The sequence below is a fragment of the Polypterus senegalus genome, chromosome 17, assembly GCF_016835505.1.
Source record: "Polypterus senegalus isolate Bchr_013 chromosome 17, ASM1683550v1, whole genome shotgun sequence".
Taxonomy (NCBI): domain Eukaryota; kingdom Metazoa; phylum Chordata; class Cladistia; order Polypteriformes; family Polypteridae; genus Polypterus; species Polypterus senegalus.
In genome coordinates, this window is record NC_053170.1 from 77576175 (window position 1) to 77593907 (window position 17733).

Sequence of the window (17733 nt, forward strand, 5' to 3'; positions counted from 1 at the left end):
TTCATAGTGACTCGCAGAGTACTATGACTGAGTACCCGAGATTGTTACACTACCCAAAAGGTAATTGTTTCCCACTGCAACAGTCTAAAACATAGCTGTGACTTTTCTTAGTACTATGTAAAACGAAACCCACAGTAGTGAATCACTGGAGAATTATGTAGTGCGACTCTAGCTTAACCAAACAAGACAGATGGATCTTCTCTCAACTGTCAAATTCATGTGCTAAATAAACACCTTTTTCAAAAAGAAATTCAACTAAACAGCTATTGGAAGTTCTGTAATAATTTCCAAAGAAATAAAGATTTTTTTTTTTTTTTTTTATAAATGTTTGATAAGCATGAATACTTTTCTGTACACAAGAATTATTTGTACTGTGCTATTATACATTTTACAACATTAGAACAAGAACAGGCTATTCATCCCAACAAAGCTTTCCAGTCCTATCCACTTAATTCTACTAAAATAATACCCTTATGTTTCCAACTGTGCCCCTGTGTTCTGAATGAGCGAATTTTAAAATAACAGACTCAAGCAACTGTACTAATTCCACTAAATCAGCCTAGTCACTCTTCTCTGAACTTATTCCAGCGCTTCAATGTCCTTTTTGTAATCTGGAGACAAAATGTAAATAGTACTCCAGGTGAGACCTCATCAGTGCATTATAACATTTCAGCATAACCTCCTTGAATTTGATACACATCGTGTATCATAACTTAACATCCTATTAGCCTTCACAATGGCTTCTGGGCACCGTGTGGTCGATAGTGTTGAATTTCACAGTGAGTCGTAAATCCTTCTCAGAAGGTGTACTGTTTATTTTTAGATCTTCCAATGTGTACTCAAACTTAACATTTTTACTTCAGTAATACTTTACATTTTAGTTACATTAAATTTGCAAAAAATCTGCCCAAGCCAGTATGCTGTCCATGTCCCGCTATAATGATTCAACGAATTCTAGATTATCTGCCAATACACCTAGCTTTAGTATCACCTGCAAACTTAACCAGCTTGTTACTTGTACACCCTCAATTCTATCTTATTACAAAATACTAAATCTGCTTCCTTTTGAGTTGATGCTTTAACATACCTTTCTTTAATAACAAAGAAAAGCTCACTGATCACAGTTAGTATTCATGTAGAAAGTCATCAATGACTATAAAATTCTGATGTAACCTTGCCTTCTTATTATTATTAAAAAGATGTGCACTGAAATTACTGTCTACACTGGGTGGTCTATAACACACACTCCTAAAATAAAGCTTCTTTCCCTAGTGCTTTCCAGATGAAGCCAAACGTCCTTGCATTTCTGTTATTGCTATATCATTATAATTATGCTCTGCTGCATGCAACTCCAACTGCCTTGTTTTATTTTTGAAACTTCTAACATTAAGGCTAGCTATTTTTAATGTGTTACCAATTTAAATTTTGCATTTAAACACTGGGTTAAATTTACATTACTATGCATTTTTATTTTTACACTATTGGTTGTTCCTTCATTTATAATTCTAAACCTTAGCCTGATCCAAACTCCCTACTCCATACTCGAGTTTAAAAAAAATTTTCGACTAACCTACTCGCTAGTCTCCCCAGTACATTGGTGCCTAGGGCTAGGTATTGGAAAAGATGTCTTGATTCAATGTTATTTCAATTCACAATGCCCCAATTCGATTCAATATCAATTTTATCTTAACTGAATTAGTGTGCATTAATATTCAAAGTTTTTTTTTTTTAAATAAGAGATTACTTAACCATGCATTGAGAACATGTAACAAATTTCAGTAATACTTTATTGGTAATGAACTTCAATAGTAATGAACAGTTAACATCAGCATTTTTTTTTGTTCTTTATTTCGCCTTGTACAATTTCTTGTATTAGGAATTTGTTAGTTTTCACATACCCCTTGGGGTCAGAGCGCAGGGTCAGCTATTGTACGGCACCCTTGGATCAATTACAGGTTAAGGGTCTTGCTCAAGGGCCCAGCAGAGTAGGATCTCTTTTGGCAGTGACAGGGATTCAAACTGGCAACCTTCTGGATACCAGCACAGATCCTTAACCTCAGAGCCATTTGGAAGATGTGGAACAAAATATGCATTTTTTTTTTATTTTTATAAAAAGAAGTTTTTCACAGCATTACGCTCATTCAAAATTCACCATAGTTTAACCAGTTTATGTATTGGTACTTCAGAATCCACATATTTCTTTTTTCTTGGCTTCTTGTTTTAATACAATGCAATGGCATCTACTTTACAAAACATCTATATCATCTTGTGAATAATATAAGATAATCAAGTATTGCTTCTTAAATAATACATTTCATTCAATAACCTATTTGTGTGTTATGAATCTCCATGAAGCCACCCTTCAGCTAAACTATTAACCACATTTATTCCGATATTGGACATTTAATATACGAGAAGCAGTCAAAAAGTTCCCAGAATTGTGGTATAGCAGGAGAGTGACAGATCAGATTACACACACATTGTTGTGGAGGGGAGTGCAGCACCTCTGTAGTCCAGTTACAACAGGTCTGGATTGGTTTCAGTGTGTAGTATTGTTTTAATTACTATTTGAATTAGACGTGTTCATACAGTGCATCCGGAAAGTATTTACGGCACATCACTTTTTCCACATTTTGTTATGTTACAGCCTTATTCCAAAATGGATTAAATTCAATTTCCTCAGAATTACACAAACAACACCCCATAATGACAACGTGAAAAAAGTTTGAGATTTTTGCAAATTTATTAAAAATAAAAAAATTGAGAAAGCACACACCTGTTTATATAAGGTCCTACAGTTGACAGTTCATGTCAGAGCACAAACCAAGCATGAAGTCAAAGGAACTGTCTGTAGACCTCTGAGACAGGATTGTCTCGGGGCACAAATCTGGGAAAGATTACAGAAAAATTTCTGCTGCTTTGAAGGTCCCAATGAGCACAGTGGCCCCCATCATCCGTAAGTGGAAGAAGTTCGAAACCACCAGGACTCTTCCTAGAGCTGGCCGGCCATCTAAACTGAGCGATCGGGGGAGAAGGGCCTTAGTCTGGGAGGTGACCAAGAACCCAATGGTCACTCTGTCAGAGCAGCAGAGATCCTCTGTGGAAAGAGGAGAACCTTCCAGAAAGACAACCATCTCTGCAGCAATCCACCAATCAGGCCTGTATGGTAGAGTGGCCAGACGGAAGCCACTACTTAGTAAAAGGCACAAGGCAGCCCGCCTGGAGTTTGCCAAAAAGCACCAGAAGGACTCTCAGACCATGAGAAACAAAATTCTCTGGTCTGATGAAACAAAGATTGAACTCTCTGGTGTGAATGCCAGGCGTCACGTTTGGAGGAAACCAGGCACTGCTCATCACCAGGCCAATACCATCCCTATAGTGAAGCATGGTGGTGGTAGCATCAAGCTGTGGGGATGTTTTTCAGTGGCAGGAACTGGGAGACAAGTCAGGACAAAGGGAAAGATGACTGCAGCAATATACAGAGACATCCTGGATGAAAACCTGCTCCAGAGCACTCTTAACTTTAGACTTGGGTGACGGTTCATCTTTCAGCAGCACAACGACCCTAAGCACACAGCCAAGATATTGGACAAGTGATGAGCAGTGCCTGGTTGTCTCCACACATACCGCTTAGAATCAAGGCCAAAAAGTTCTATCTTGGTCTCATCAGACCAGAGAATCTTATTTCTCACCATCTCAGAGTCCTTCAGGTGTCTTTTAGCAAACTCCATGCGGGCTGTCATGTGTCTTGCCTCTCCTCAGTGTGTCTAGACAACCAGCCACTGCTCATCACTTGTCCAATACAGTCCCCACAGTGAAGCATGGCGGTGGCAGCATCATGCTGTGGGGGTGTTTTCAGCTGCAGGGACAGGACGACTGGTTGCAATCGAGGGAAACATGAATGCAGCCAAGTACAGGGATATCCTGGACAAAAACCTTCTCCAGAGTGCTAAGGACCTCAGACTGAGCCGAAGGTTTACCTTCCAACAAGACAATGACCCTAAGCACACAGCTAAAATAACGAAGGAGTGGCTTCACAACAACTGTGACTGTAGTTGAATGGCCCAGCCAGAGCCCTGACTTAAACCCAATTGAGCATCTCTGGAGAGACCTAAAAATGGCTGTCCACCAACGTTTACCATCCAACCTGACAGAACTGGAGAGGATCTGCAAGGAGGAAGGGCAGAGGATCCCCAAATCCAGGTGTGAAAAACTTGTTGCATCTTTCCCAAGAAGACTCATGGCTGTATTAGCTCAAAAGGGTGCTTCTACTAAATACTGAGCAAAGGGTCTGAATACTTAGGACCATGTGATATTTCAGTTTTTCTTTTTTAATAAATCTGCAACAATTTCAAAAATTCTTTTTTTTGTCTGTCAATATAGGGTGCTGTGTGTACATTAATGAGGAAAAAAAGTACTTTAAATGATTTTAGCAATTGGCTGCAATATAACAAAGAGTGAAAAATTGAAGGGGGTCTGAATACTTTCCGTACCCACTGTATGATTTAAGTGTCAAAGGTGTGATGAGATAGTAAGTGCTTTTTCCGAAGAAAGCCTTAACAGGCAACACTTACGGAATTGGACACAAAGAACTAAGATAAGCAAAAATCTGCAATTATTAATTGAGCAGGACAGAGATTCATGAGATTGAGAACTTTAACTGATAGTGAATCGTTTAAATGAAAAATAATAATTTATCAGAAAATCAGTATTTTTTTTTTTTACCCAGGACTATTAGTGCTCCTTCAGTTCAGATGTAACCAGTCAGGGCAGTTCAGGGGTCCCATTTGTTCCAAAAGGAGTCCCAATGCCCAATAAACCTAATACCCTTCAAAGCTACACCAAGATTAAGCCATCTGATCTCTTCAGTCTTACCTGGACTGGCATATGGCACATGCAGAACTTCAGATAAGAGTACCTTGACTGTCTTAACTCTTAAATTTGGATCACAAAACTGACAGACAATGCTTATGTATGTCACATATTCCAACATGGACAAGGACAACTGTATCCACCCCTGCCCTGGCCAAGAGCCTATCAGCCCTTCAAGGAGATCTCCTATCTGCACACCTGGAAGGCAATACTCTGTGTGAGACTGACTCTGGAGCAAACTTAGGCCTCTAAGCCACTAATGATTTAGTCCAACTATCACTACCTCTCTCTCTATATGTGAACTCGTTTGGAGTGGACTGTTGGGACTTTTCACACCTGCCTACCACCTCCAAATCTTCAGAGACACCATCCAGCTCTGCAAGGACCTGAAAACTATTTGACACTCCCAATTCTGGGGTTGATGCACCCAGACAGTGTGCACCATTTACCTTGTGCCTTGTGACCATGACCCACCTATCTTTACCTGTCTGGTCTGGAGTCTCCTCCCGCACTAACTTAGCAGTGCAAGCTATATCTCTAAAGTACAGCTGGGCCAGCTCCAATAGCTCTCTCTATAACGTAGGCCAGTCAACTCCTCCTCCAATTCAGCAACCCTACGCTTGAGGCTGAGATTGTCTTTTACTTATATAACACTGCTGAATAGTTAACTATGAATCAGTGTGTTGTGCCATTTGGTTTCTCATACTTTAAAAGTATGCAATTGGTCTTATATTTACCATAAATGAAACTATGTAGCATTTATATAATAGACAGTTTATGTTTATCAATATGGTTTCTACAGTCTGTCTTAATTTAGGCAATTACCTAGATAAATGGCACTTCAGAGTCCTGCATAACACCTATCAAGCTCAGATTTTCAGGTAATAAAGATGCTGTCCTATCTTGGTAACCAAGAAAGGGAGAACACTCTTTGCTGGATAGCTTTTAAGCTTCAATAGCACAAATCAACTCACCCAGCAGCTGCTACATCCTACGTATGTCTAAACTGTTACACAGTCAAATTAATATAAACTTTACAGTATTATAGAAATGTAATTTTTATTTTATCCAGTAGTTGAGAGCACCATATGCTGGATAACTTTGCCTAAATGATTGTACAACAGAGGTACATACAGTATCTCTAGGCAATCTTCAATCAAAAAAAATATATAACTACAACTATCCCTGTTGGATTTGTACATCAGTATCAAATCATTTGTAAATCGTCGTGCCATTATCTAACCTATTATATCTAGACCAGGGTTTAGGATTTGGAAACTGGGTCTGGAGCTAATCCCAGTTAGCACAGGGCACAAAGCAGAAGCAAACTTTGCAACAAGGCACCAGTTCTTTACAGGCTGAAAACACACACACACACAAGCCAATTTAGCATTGCCAGTTCACCTAAATGGCATGTCTTTGGACAGTGGGAGGAAACCAAAGCATCCAGAGGACACACACATAGACAAAAGTGGGACTTGGGACGCAAACCACTGTCCTTTCAATTTTTAAATTGTATGCTACTAAAATGTGTATTGTATTGTATATAATCAGTTAACATTTCCTACTGCAAAGACTTACAGCACTGTTTTTTTTTCATTTTTTTCTTTAATTGTAATAATTTTAAGATTTTCATTACAATAATTTACAATTCAATAAGACATACAAAAATATACAAGTTACTTCTGAGATTCCCTCCCCTACCCAAATACACAGTAGACAAAGAAAAAGATTTAATATGAAGTAATCACTCACAAATTTCTTTAAGATTAGAAGTGGTCAATTACCTGAACACTAACAAACACCGGAGAGATTCAAATTAACTTGTGTGTGTATACATTGGTACAAATACAAAATTAAAGGAGTCTTGTTTGCTGGAAGACTAAGTGGAAGTTTGATAACACATTTGCATGCAGTTCTGTTGATGTTAAATTTGCATAAACATATTCAATAGCTGTGTTATACATTTTTCTGTATTCAGATGTTTTTGTGACAAACACAATGAGAATCAGAATGTATTTTGTGCGGTCTGTGACAAATCACTTATTGTTATTACAGTAGTATTTCACCAAACATGAAAGACTAATGTTGTAGTTAAAAAAAACCTCCAGTCCCAACAGCATCTTAAAAGGTTCCTCTGCACATTACTTGCATGCACACAGGCTCAGATTCTTGCTGTGTGACAATGTACACTGAAAAGGAGGCACTGAAACTGCATTGAACACAATTAAAGTAAATTAATATTAGTAATGGCATAAATATTAACATATATTCATCATTTAAGGTTGGGGAGGAAACCAGACATAGAAGGATCATAATCACATGCATTTAACTTTGCTCACATACAATACGCCAATTTAAAATACCCCGAACCCTCCTTTAAAAAGTTGTAGTATATGTAAATTCAGCCTTCCCATGTATTCTGTTTGCTCAATCTGAACCTTGGAGGCACCTCAATGTTGTTTAGTCATTTTTTTTAATAAAGACAGTTTTACCACACCTCCGCTCAAAAAGAATTAAAATACAATGTGTAGTGGAACTATTGATAACTATTGTCAATAAGAGTACAGAGAAAATGAAAGGAAAAGGTGTATTCAGTTCAAAAGGTTAAGACAAAATAGGTGACACTACTACTAACACCCTACTGACACAACAGGGTGTTTGGTACACAAAAAATTTAAAGACATAAAGAATTTAACAAATAAAAAAATCAACTCAATACTAGCAGTTTGATGCAAAACACAAACAAAAAAGTGGAATAGTTGGAGAAGTCCGAATATCAGTCATTTTAGTGGAGGACTAGTAAAATACCCACGCTTCGCAGCGGAGAAGTAGTGTGTTAAAGTTATGAAAAAGAAAAGGAAACATTTTAAAAATAACGTAACATGATTGTCAATGTAATTGTTTTGTTACGGTTATGAGTGTTGCTGTCATCAAGGATTTGATTATCATTATTTCTTTCAATCAGGTTCGTATTTGGAGGATGTGTTGTGTTCAAGTTACATTCCGTGTTTGTCAACCGTTGTAACGATAACAGGTTTCATTCATCAAAGTGTTCACTACCCAAATCGGTACTCGTGAATCTAAGATGTTGAACAGGCATTCCCGGTATGAAGTTGTGGATTTGCCTGCGAATATTTAGCGGCAGCGTGTCTATGAACTTAATTTAAACTTAAGCTTTACACCTTGCTTTCCTATTGATGTGTCTACAAAGGCTCGTTCAGCTTCAGAGGGTTGTTCCTTTCTTACTGCATCAATAAACAGCCCGTCTTCCTCTTTATCTGAGACATCACACACTGCATGCACGGGTTTACCTTTCGCAGTCATGCAAACTTTAGCAAAGTGGTTCAATTTACCACATTGTTTACACTGTCTTCCTTTAGCTGGACATTGACTTTTTCCACCGTGTGCTTTGTTTCCGCAGTAGCCGCACTTATGAATATGCTTGTATGCGTCACTCGCTTCATATTCTTTTGCTGCCTTCTCAATTGTATAATACGTTTTTTGTTCAGCGCTCTTTGGAGCTCTTGCTTGTTGTCTGCGTACTGCGTTCACAGTCAGTTCATGTGAGCAGCTCCGAGTACATGCATCGAAGGTTCTCAGCTGTGCTTGTGCTATCTCGTGCGATCTTGTGATGTCCACGGTTTTATTTAATGTTAGCTAAGACCCGGCACTTAAAAGTTTCTCTCACACTTTCACCTAGTTTGTGCAAAACACTAGTCTCTCTGACCATCTCATATTCGTTTGCATAAGCACAGTCCTTCACCAGCAATTTTAACTCCATTATAAAGTGATCAAAAGTCTCGTTTATACTCTGTGTCTTCTAATTAAACTTGTATCTCGCGAATATCATATTCGTCTTAGGCATGACAAACGCCTCAAAACGGCTATAAAAAGTTTTCAGTACCTTGGCTTCCTCCTGGGTGAGAGTCTATGTATTAAAAATGTCTCTTCTTTTTTTCCCCCCCCAGTCCACAGGAGCAGGTAGCTGCATTTCTCACTCTCGTCTTTGCCTTTTAGCGCCCAGAAAACATCAGCTCCACGTGCTGTCACAACTTTTTCCATTCTCCAGGCAGGTTAAGAGAATCTCAGTCAATTCGTGGCGAGGGAACTCCAACAAAATCCATGACTGTCCTCTATTCTGACACCATGTCTTGTTTTCACAAATTGTGAAAAATGAAATGATGGCGAGACTTTCTTTTAAAGTATGCAGGGGAACTATTACAGCTCTTACATTCACAGCATACGTGCTCTAAATTAACTTCCATAATAGTAACTTTGAGGTCCCTTTTTCTGGTGCCTTTCTGATGACATAGGTGCCTAAACCATGCCTGATAATAATACATTTCAATGACATATAAATATTACACTGATCACCTCGATAGACATCTCACCACCCAAATCGCTACTCGTGAATCGAAGATGTTCAACAGGCATTCCCGGTATTAACTTTTTGATTTGCCTGCGAATATTTAGCGGCAGCATGTCTATTGGATTGCTGCTGACGGACAGCCTTATATGGGCAAGCACTCAATTACATTGGAGGCGTGGATATGGGGGACGCAATATAGGCAGGCAGCCAACTACGTGGGAGGCGTGTTGATGGGGGACGCAACTCCGCATCACACGGTGACCGAGCTGCAGGCTATGGGCGTATATATGTATGCAAGTAGGATTCAGTTATAACTGTTATACGTAGAATTTCAAAATTAAACCTGATTAACTTTTCTAAGTAAGCTGTACGGAATGAGCCTGCCAAATTTCAACATTCTACCTACACGGGAAGTTGGAGAATTAGTGATGAGAGAGTGAGTGAGTGAGTGAGTGCTTTGCCTTTTATTAGTATAGATAATAGCAGTAGAGGAAGAGCTAGAGTGCAATGATGTTAACTCACCACTGAACTGGAGTTGAAGTGTATCCACTTTTATCTCTTCACTAAGTAGCATTTTTGAACAGAACATGACAATGTTGTAAAGTATACAAGAAAATCAACAGCACAAGAAACTTCTTTGAAATTAATAATTTTTTTAGAATGCTTTTCAATAAAGCATACAATTTGTTGTCTGTATCAGCAATACTTTGTGTAAAGGCATTCTGAAATGGTTTGTATGGTGGTAGAAAATTCTAGATATCTGGAAACAGAGTTCTTAACTCCAAGTACAGGGTAAAGATTACTTGCTTAGATTGAATAGAACAGATAATAAATGTTTATAAATCAGGGAAGGTGTGCATGTTTCAATATTTTAAAGTGTGTATGGCATCATTTTACAAATGGCTGGGAGGCCGATTTTTACGTATACAGTAAATTGTCAAATACCTACTGTGTTATTCAACACATATATTATCTGGAGTATTCAATTATTATTATACAAACTTACAGCACATACTGTAGGTAAGCTTATTTGTATTTTCTATTAAATAAAATGAAGTTCTGTATTTTAAAAAAACTTTGGTTTATCAGACATGCAAGTAAGAAATTCACTGTATTCTGTGCATGTGACCATACTATGAACTATAAAGAACATCTATAATAAAATGAAGAGAAACTCTAGAAGATCATCTTTCTCTTGTTGGTTACTATAAACAAGCTGTGATACATTGTAGCTGACAAACCCTCGTACCTGTAACCTGTCCAACAATGGCCTGTGAAATCCTTCTGTTGTTCAAAAATACCTTGATCTCCTCTTTCACAACATTGCTGTCTCTTCTGGGTATAACAAAAAAAGAACAACAAAACAATTAATTTGTATGACAAGAGGAGGCAAAAGTACAATGGTATGTGTTCCTAACTCTGTTCAAAGTGTTTTACTATAACCCATTAAAAAGGAAAAAGAGGCTTTATTTTAATTGGGACTTCATGTACTTGCTTGTTTAAACTGCCTATGAGCGGTTTAAAATGCTTCTATTTATGGATATAAAACTGCATGACATTTTTAAATGCTAAAAACATGTTAAATCAATATGCTTTATTGTCCAAACAGACTGCAGACATTTGGGAGTATTTGTAGTAGCCTTTAAGTAGGAAAAAAAATAAATACATTTTAAAATGAACAAGTATCTCTTACTGGGACTTTACAGCTTAACATTAAAAAAAATGGCTACTACGTCAGTTTACATGAAGCACAACACACATACACAAATCTACAATTTAAACTTTACAACAGCATTTCCCTACATACAATTACCGCCACACCCCTCTGATACATTAGAGAGGCTTCATACTATGCTGATGAAACCACACTGCCACACAGTTCAATTCAGTTTTCTTATATAGTGTTCGTGACTAGAAGCAGGACCATTGTTTTTATATGCATTTACAAATACAAAACAGTAATAAAGTATATAACCAAGAAAAATGCACATATATAGCATTAAAATGTGTTTCATAAAAACGGTGGCTTTATCCAAGAAAACGTCTTTAAAAATCTAGTAAAAGTAATATAAATCAGCCCAAATAAAATGTCAAATTGCCAACAGAAAGGATGCAAGCATGGGGAAGGCGATATATAAATAAAATGTATTGTTATCATTATTAAACAATAACCTCCTGTGGTTATTTTGCATTTTTATACAGTACTTGTATACTGTGATGTGACTAAGTTTGAATGTTGCAAGTATATTTTGACAAAGACATGGCATTTATACTAATTTTTATTATAAATATAATCAAATAACAGATCCATTACTAAATATTATTTAAATGTAAAGTGTTAGGCATTTTAAAGTAACAAGCTAAAAATAAATAAATAAATAAAAAAAATCAGGAATGGTGTCCCCTATACTTTCTCGTATACGCAGATATGAGGATGGATACTTGAGGAGCATACCATAAGACAATATTTTTATATTATGTACATTACAGAACCATCAACAACAAATCAAATTAATTTAATAATTTTTTGAACAATTATTATAAAAGTAAAGTTGAATAAAATCGGACTCCACAGCTGCATGAATAAAAGATAAAGTACCAATTCCAGTTAACGGAAACAGCCCAAAATGTGACAGAAATCTATGTTTTGAACTTAATACTTGTCTGCAAAATTTGGTTGATCTAGGTGAAAGCGTACTCAAGTTATTGTGTTTACATATGCGCACACACACACACAGACAATATCAAAAATGGCATTTTTCGACTCGGGAAGATCTAAAACATTGAGATTCATCAAAATCTCGAAATGGAATTTTTGGAAGATTCCAATACTTCCCCTATATTTGGTATAAGAGAAAGTCAGGGAGGTCTAAAATGTCAAGATTCATCAAAATATGTGGACGATTGCAATACTCTCCCCATAAGTAAAAATGTTCATATCCTGCATGGCTCCTGTTTTCACCTTGCATGTATTTGACTAGAAGATTATGTGACCCTACTATTGACTTGTAATCTGGACAAAGTGCCACAATCGATACAATACAATTTATTTTTGTATAGCCTAAAATCAAACCAAAAATGCTGCAATGGGCTTTAACAGGCTGTACCTTTTGACAGCCCCCAGCCTTGACTCTAAGAAGACAAGGAAAAAACTCCCAAAAAAAAAAAAAAAAACCTTTTAGGGGAAAAAATTGAAAATATCTTAAGAAAGGCAGTTCTAAAAGAGACCCACATGGGTTGGGCGTGCTGTGAGTATCAAAACTGGGTTGAAAACACACAATCACTACCAAGGTGCTCCTTTAAAACACTGCATTTGATCCATGACAATAATATTCTAAATGTGAATGGCACCACACTAACAAACCTGCTGGTGACAAAGCAGTATGGAGTTATTTGTTTCCATACATGTTCACATTCTAGACCTGAAGGTGAAAGGCTACGTATTTGTAAGCATACGGGGCATATGGTCAATACAGACTCCTTAGCATCTATCAGTATAGAAAAAACAGTGATTCTGTATGTGCAGTGGAAAGGTTTTACTTGTGATATAATACTTCATTTTGAAGTAAAGCAGACCATCATTTTGAATTCTGGATGTTTCTAAGTATTGTAATATTGTTTTTCTGAAAACAAAGGGAAGCAAAATCAATTTTTATATGCTTATTCTAAATATTCACCCTGACACTGACCTTGGGGGGGGGGGAACACTTAAAATGTCAAAGTTAAAACAAATCTGTACAAGGCAATCTCAATTCATGACATTTATTCAAACACAAAATAACTAAATTACCCAAGTATTCCTCTTACTATAATACAACTAAAAAAATCAGTAGGGTACCCAATTAGATTTGGAAGACACACAATTAGTTTAATGGTGATCACCTGTGCTAAAACAAAGAATAATGACAAGGAACAATCCAGACCACTCTGTGACAAGGTTATTGAGAAGTATCAGTCAGAAGGGGAATTACAAAAAGGATTTCAAGTTACTGAATACCTCAAGTACAGTTAAGTCGATCATTAAAAAATGGAAAGAATACTGCACAGCTCTAAAACTGCACAGAGACGATCACCCTCAAAAACAGACTGACCATACAAGGAGAACACAAGTGAGGGAAACCATGAAGAGACCAATAAAAACCTAGAAGATATCTGCTTTAGAGGCCGAGATCAGAAAGGTATCTTTCTGATAGGGGGTAGCAACAATTGCTAACCGGGTTCTTCACCAATTGCAGCTTTATAGGAGAGTGCCAAAGAGAAGGCCACTATTAAAAAAAAAAAAATCTCATACGACATCTTGACTTGAGTTTGCCAGAAGACATGTGGGGAAACTCTGAAACCAAGTGAAACATGGTTCTGCTGTCTCATAAGTTCACAATGTTTGCTTTTTGGTTATAAAACTAAATGCCTTCTTCAAAAACACCACCACCACACCATAAAGCATAGCGATAGAAGCATTACTCTATGGGGATACTTCTCCATAGAAGGTACTAAAATGACCATGAAAATAGAGGGTAAAAGGAGTACAACTAAATACAGTGACATCCTGAACATGAAAATAGCTCTTCACCACTAGTCCTGATGTAACATGACAGTTTGAGCAGTTTTGCAAAGAACGACGATGAAATACTACAGTATACAGACGGGCAAAGCTGATACAGTAGGGCCTACCCACATTGAGCGACTCCATAATTGCTCTCAAAGTTGTATACAATTATGTTGTGCTTAGTAATTGAAATAAATTTAGTTCAATTTTTACACAGATATCACCTTAAAGAGTCTTTGTCCGATTATCAATGCTTAATTAGCCTTAAAACCCACTGTGATTAAATACTGCCTAAAAATGAGAGTGATTCAGCAGTTAATATTTTTAAGCACCACATACTAATAAATCTACATGTTACAGAAGTAAATTATTTCATCAATATACAATCACCAACAGCAATTAAAGTACTTGAGATATGTTTGCATATTGTATGCAGCATATTATACATCATACACTAACACATCTTGTTGCCTGCCCCACAGAGGGAGCTCATGGTCTTAAAGTCTACATATATTTTAAAGAAGCTAAAAAATTAAACCACTTACATCTTCACCTTTTAAGATGTTTGGCAGCTGGCAAAAAAATGTGACTTATTCTCACATATACAGTATTCAGGTAACAAAGTTGAAAAGCAACGCTCACCATCTCTTTAGCTTTCCCTTATTACATTAAATCAGTGTTTCTCAAATTCGGTCCTGGGGACCCCCTGTGGCTGCAGGTTTTTGTTCCAACCAGCTTCTGGTTTTAATTGAACTCTTGGGCTAATTAGGCGAACTGATATTTCCCAAGTCCTGTGTTTAGGGAACAATATATTAATTAGAAAACTAAGTTTGCTAAAAAAAAAAAAATATTAAAATGTACCAAGCAGTTATATAGGAATAATGTTTTTTTTTTTTTTTTTAACATTCATTCTTCTTTTCAAGGTGTTCTAATTATTTAATTAATCCATGATTTACTAATTAGTGGGTCTGATGCTAAAGTAGTTGCAGCCTTTGATTATTCAGTGTTGTTTGCCTGGGTGTCTGCTCTGCTCATTTTAAATTGTCATTAAGATACAATGAAAGGGGAAAAACTGCACAGAGAAAGGGCAAAGTATAATGAAATCAACAAAAGAAAGTTAAGCATTTAAATCTATAGCAAAAGCAGAAATATTTATAAATGTCTTATAAATGTAAAAATCATGCTGCTATGCTTATCTGAATGTCAAATAAAAAAAAAATATCAGCTAATTAAATGAGCTCAGTGTTATCTGGTGTTGTCACTGATTAGGAATCTGGTTGGAACAAAAACCTGCAGCCACAGGGGGTCCCCAGGACCGAATTTGAGAAACACTGCATTAAATACACAAAAATGTACCAAGTACTTGAGAGTTCTTAAAATTGTTAGCGGTTGTGTGTATGATTTATGCTGTAGCTAAAATGTGGCAAGCAGCACCCACATTCACTAGTCAAGAATTCAAAATTAACTTTCAACAAGTGAGACTGCAAGTTTAGTCTTGCAGGTGGCCGTGTAGGTAAAAGTATTACCTTAGACAAGAAGTCAGAGTCTGGAATATACTGCAAATGTAGGTTAAAGATCTGGCTTTCAGCTAAGGTAGTAAAGTTAGCAAAACTCAGAAACTACAAACGTACAATAGATAAATAAAAATGTGCTGCTCAATACTTCAGCGATGTACCAATCCTGTTTAAAATGTATACAATCAAATTATCCAACAGATGGGATTGGGGAAGGAAGAGAGAGGTAAGTTGGAGCATTGTCTTATGATCAGTAACTTTCTTTACTCTTCAAAGCCTCACGGCTAAGGCATAGCTCACTAGAAAGCTCAAAAAAAAAAAAAAAAGTACTTTTCAAATGGTATGGCCCAGGTTTCTTTATTCAAGCTACATTTTTCACGATTTTTGGTTAACAAAAAATTAAGGGCTTCAAATAACAAATCAATTTGCTGAAATATGTATGGTTACTATCTGTATATAAAAAAAATCTGACTTGTTACTTAGTCCTGCTTCTGTTGGAATTCTGAAAGAACAGGTACTGTGCCAGTGTTACAATGTTGCTTTTTAATAGTATCTTCTTCACCCCAGCAAGTGTTTGAATTAAAAATGGTTCCTGAATGCAGTCTTCCTGCTTTATAGTTTTTTTGAGGGTATTTTATTACTACTTCTTATTATTATTTGGCTGCTGCCCATATCCACAGCACCTTACAACATTTAGTTACATTTTGTTTTCTCAACTGGAGTAGAGGCAGGTAAAGTGACCATGCGTCTATGGGTCTCCCTGTGCAAAGAAATCCCTTCTAATGTTTGTGTGAAATTTACCTTTAACAAGTTTCCAACTGTTTTCCCATGTTCTTGATGATCTCTTCTTAAAATAAGAGTCACAATCCACTGTACTAATTAATTTCATAATTTGAAATACTTTAATCATGCTCCAGCAGACCCCCCCGTGACCCTGTAGTTAGGATATAGTGGGTTGGATGTCTCCTCTTCTTTATCTTAAACTGAAAAAGATCAGCTATTTTAATCTTTCCTTATAATTCATCCCCTGTAGTCCTGGAATCAGCCTAGACACACTTCCATGGACTTTTTCCAGTGCGGCTATGTCGTTTTTGTAGCTTGGAAACCAAAACTAAACAGCACTCCAGGTGAGATCTAACCAGTGTGTTATAAAGCTACAGCCCTCCTTGGACTTGTAATCTACATATCATGCTATACCTAAATTCTGTTAGCCTTATTAATGGCTTCAGAAGACTTGTCTGCCAGTCAAGTGAACTATAACTCCTAAATCCTTTTCATTAGGTGTACTTTCAATTTTCAGACCTCCGCAGTGTATTAAACCTAATATTTGTACTTCTTACATGTACTGCTTTACATGTAATTAAATATGTAATTACTTAGATCTGCACAATCATATTTTCTATATAACGAGATGATATTTGCCATGTTCCAGTCCTCCAGAATTTCCCCAGTGAACAGTAACTTCCTAAAAATTTGTGTTAAGGGCTTATATACGTACTTGCTTACCTCTAAGAATGTGAGGATAAATATTACCTGATACTATTGATTTGCTCGATTTTAACCTATTTAATCTAAGCAGTACTTCTCCCTCTACAATTTACAAATCACTCAGTATCTCATTTATTATTCCTCTTACCGCTGGAGGGTTATCTACTCTCTCACATGTGAAGACTTCAGAAAAACTCTAGTTTAAAGCATCTGCTATTTAATGGTCTATTTTTTTTTAATTCCCCTTTACTATTTCTGATGCATAACCACAGTCGCATAATGCCTAGAAAACAGCACTGAGAGTAAAAGATGGTAAAAATATGAACATTTAGTAAAGACTCATTTCGTGTGATCTGAAATTCTACCAAGCTTTTAATTATCTATGAATGAAAACAGGAATTCTGAAATTCACGGAGCTTAGACCAAAATTTTGTACCCTGACTGAAGCATCTGGGACACATTCTATATGCACTTATCTCCATCATCAAAATGTTAGGCTCTTTTATCCACCATCAACACAGCTACAAACAGCTGCTAAGCACAGCATGTTCAGTTTATTGATAGAAAAATAAAGAGCATAATTAGTTTTGTTTTTTTTTTAACATGAGCTTCTCATTTGCTTATTTCTAGTCTCTGGAATATAGATAGACACCCATGGAAAGCACACCGGAAGGTTGCGTGGATTCACTAAGCCGCCGACAAGTGGGACACCTATGGCGCACACAGGGAGGAGCCACACCCACCAACTCCAAGACCATTGGATACGATGACAACTCGCAGAGCCACACCCACCAACTCGGACGCAACGACACAGAAAAAAACGGCGTCATTTATATTCGTCTATCGTAGAGGCCACATGTACCTCCGACCCACGTTGACTGTTCATAGAGGCATGTTTCTCGCGGAGGTGAGTCGCCATATGCAGCGTGTCAAACTGTTTG

General features: G+C 36.9%; 1 protein-coding gene across 2 annotated transcripts in view; it reads right to left on the bottom strand.

Moving 5' to 3' along the window:
* The window catches only part of zgc:91944 (uncharacterized protein LOC436941 homolog), an 84456-nt gene that overhangs the window by 55203 nt on the left and 11520 nt on the right, over window positions 1–17733 (bottom strand). For both annotated transcript variants that reach the window (XM_039740094.1, XM_039740093.1), the window contains exon 4: window positions 10494–10579. In XM_039740094.1, coding sequence (XP_039596028.1) covers window positions 10494–10579 — 86 coding nt within the window. The remainder of the gene's footprint in view (window positions 1–10493; window positions 10580–17733) is intronic.